The 3,333-nt window shown below is 39.3% G+C and overlaps 1 protein-coding gene across 1 annotated transcript; it reads left to right on the forward strand.

The window, feature by feature from the left end:
- Positions 1-10: 10 nt before the first annotated feature.
- LOC111251260 (uncharacterized) lies at positions 11-2,943 on the forward strand. The gene is made up of 2 exons (XM_022807675.2): positions 11-314; positions 621-2,943. The coding sequence occupies exons 1-2, from the start codon at positions 165-167 to the stop codon at positions 813-815; spliced, it is 345 nt and encodes a 114-aa protein (XP_022663410.2). The 5' UTR covers positions 11-164; the 3' UTR covers positions 816-2,943.
- The last annotated feature ends 390 nt before the right edge of the window (positions 2,944-3,333 follow it).

The raw sequence follows: 3,333 nt of genomic DNA on the forward strand, positions 1-3,333 counted from the left end.
TATATATATATATATATGTATATATTGCTTCATGCTGCTTAACTTGGGACTGGACATCTGCTCCGAAACGCGTTACGCGTTTTTACGGAGTAGTGGAGGTGGTGGTTTTGGACGAAGAAGAGCTTCAGGACGACAAGAGCGCCGTGTGGGGACTCATACAGGAAATGGGCGGTCCTGTTGACGGGCTTGCCGGCGAACCAATCCTACCCGAAGTGGCTGTCTCTAGTTTGGGATTATCGTGCACTTATTGTGGAAAAAGCTTCAGTACTCGATTCAATCTAAAAGTCCATCTACGAATTCACACCGGTGAAAAGGTACGTTGCAAACTTCGGCTGTACTCGATTAGATTTTTCACGTTAGCCCATTTATCGATGGATTTTTTTAGGTTCTTTTCCTTCTTCACTGAAGAATGCGGAAACCTTTAAATGTCAAATTTTGTTTGGAAATGATAATACTGCCGTTTCTTAGAAGCTGGTGCGGTCGCATAATCTAAATGTGTACCGGGGATTCTTTCGACACATAGATAGACACATACATCCCTTGCCTATTTTGACACTTTCCGTTGTGCTAAAACCGACCAACTTGTTGTTCGTGTGTTTCGTATCATGACCTTATTACAGCCGTACGAATGTCCGATCTGTAAACGCCGGTTCAGCGATCGCTCAAACATGAACGGCCACCTAAAATCTCACGCGGGACCCGAGCAACCCTTTCGATGTACGATGTGCCCTGAGCGATTCCATCGCTACATCGACTTAAAGGGTCACATGAAGAACACACATTTCACAGAAGATAACATCTACCGACTGAAATAGACCTAGCAACTACCTTTGCGTGCAGCATCAGAATAACAGTACGAGGCTGTCGGTTAGGGTGTTTTAGATGGTGATGCTCTTAAGCAGCCGAATTGTCAGTAGAGTGCGACTTCTCGTTTAGGAAGGGCTTTAAGGTCAGGTTCGGCTGAACTAAAATGCTACCTTTATAGGAATTCGTCAGAAAAAAAGGCAGGAAGGCTGTTCTTCAAGAAAGATCGTCAATGATGTAGTAGTTAGTCATAACAATCGGCCGCGCCGCACTCGGACGTCTTCAGTTTTTACAGACTATAGCAAATCCGATTTTAAGTTATGATCTCGGCATGTGTGCCATCTCGATGAGCTGTTCTAAATCACAGTGAGAATGTCAGTAGAATAATGATGAGAGAGAAATGTTTCAATAAGGAGGGCAGCATGATCATGTCTCTAGATCGTAACTCCGTATGCTGGAAGCTCTCGTTCTAGCATCTTTGCAGGTATATAGCTTCAGAACGGAAGCGTTTCCTTTGCAAAGAGTGCACCACGTGAACGCTGGCGCAAATTTTCCGTAGTTATCGGTTGAATTTATTTTATGAGCGGATCTTAAGTTGCGTTTTTTAATGAAATCGGTTTAGTTTTGATTCGGTAACGAATGATCTCATACATTTACCTATTATTCTTTATTTACACTTAGGTGTATTCGATTAAGTATGTCAAAGTGGCCATTTTGTTCTGTTGAAGTTACTGTTTTAGTCGTTACCAGAAGGACATTTACCTATTAAATTAAACTATTACAATTTTATAAGTAGGTAGCTACCTAAGGCGAAGCGTGTGTTCTAAACTCACAACAAACAAATGTCAATCGTCTAGATAACAGTAGAGAAAACACGGCTACTCAGCTGTCGACAAGCGGCGCGCGAACAGATTCCAGCTAGATGAATGGCCGCCGTATAGTTTTGTGCCTCGTAAACACTTGGCATTCAAGAAAATTGCAAAAAGTAGAGTATTAAACCAATACGTAACTATTATTAAACGTTGCGACAAATACTCTCCAGCTCGCTAAAACCATTGTATAACTATATGAAGGTTCATTACAGCTTTTGTTATGATTGGTTGCTTTTACATATAAACCGATATCGGAAACGTAGTGTTTCTCACTTCAACGCGTATGGTGCTTTTACCCTCTTTTCTAGCTAGTCAATTTAAACATATCTAGTCTTATGTCTTTTTACTGCGTTGCAATGCGTTCTTGCATTGATTTTTTTCATCGGCACGGACACATATGAGGAGGACGCCAATTTCGGCGACCAACTAAAGCGGTCAGACGTACTCTCTGCCTGGTCAAAAAAATGCTACCTTACAAAGGTCTTTTTTTTGTTTGTTCTGTTGATTAATAACTGTACCATAGGACACTTTCTGTTCTGGTCTATATGCTGAAGTGTGTCGCATTAGGGCCAGCATGTCCTGTTTGGAATTGTATGAATAGTACTTATCGTTTAAGGCGTTATGATGCAATGTTGCCGAAGTTATATCGTTATGTAATTTAATGAGTTCAAATGTGTACACAAATGGGTGTTTTTTTCAGCGTATAATTATCATGTAAATAACTTATTGTGAAATTGAAGATCAGTTGAATTACTAATTTGTTAATATCAATTGATTTGTTGTTGAACTATGGTTATACTAGTCAGTATGGAGTGTATGTAACAAACAGCAGCATACTGGCAATATAACTGAATGATTCAGATATATATAACTACTAATACTACTACTACTACTACCACCACTACCACTACCACTACCACTACCACTACCACCACCACCACTACCACTACCACTACCACTACCACTACTCTTACTACTACTACTACTACTACTACTACTACTACTACTACTACTACTACAACAACAACAACAACAACAACAACAACAATTACTACTACTACTACTACTACTACTATTACTATTACTAATTATTATTCATATTGCTATTTATTCTAATCATTATGGAAGCTTATTAAGTTACAATGTAAACGATTGTGGCGAAGGTAATAACTAAGTAAACGATAAAGGGAGCTGGTTTGTGTATGTACATATATAGCATATGACTAAATGAGAGAAATAAAACATTTTTGCAACTTAAATATATAAAGAGCGTGTTATTATTCGTTCGAAAGCGAAATTCTCATCAGCCAAAAGTTTCCTTTCGTCGTTTTATTTTAATATAATGTAATAATTTCATATGAACTAATTCCCATATTTCTTCTTTCAGATACCGCCTGTCCCAGGAAACAGGACATACTATCTAGAATGTTGCCCTGGGCCTGGTTACCGCACAACGGGACAGGAGAAAGACTGAAGTCGCTTGCAAAACTTGCCTGCAAATAAACTCCTAAGAACCATTCTCGCTCAAACGATCCTAGTCATAGTGGTAAACAGCATATCCGATATAAATGAAAGAAAAAGAGCTGTTGCAGAGGATTTAGCGCGTCATCGATGCACGCCATTGAACTGTTACTGGACGTTTCAATTAGTACTATAT

The sequence above is a fragment of the Varroa destructor genome, unplaced genomic scaffold (genome assembly GCF_002443255.2).
Source record: "Varroa destructor unplaced genomic scaffold, Vdes_3.0 BEIS01000005.1, whole genome shotgun sequence".
Classification (NCBI taxonomy): Eukaryota; Metazoa; Arthropoda; class Arachnida; order Mesostigmata; family Varroidae; genus Varroa; species Varroa destructor.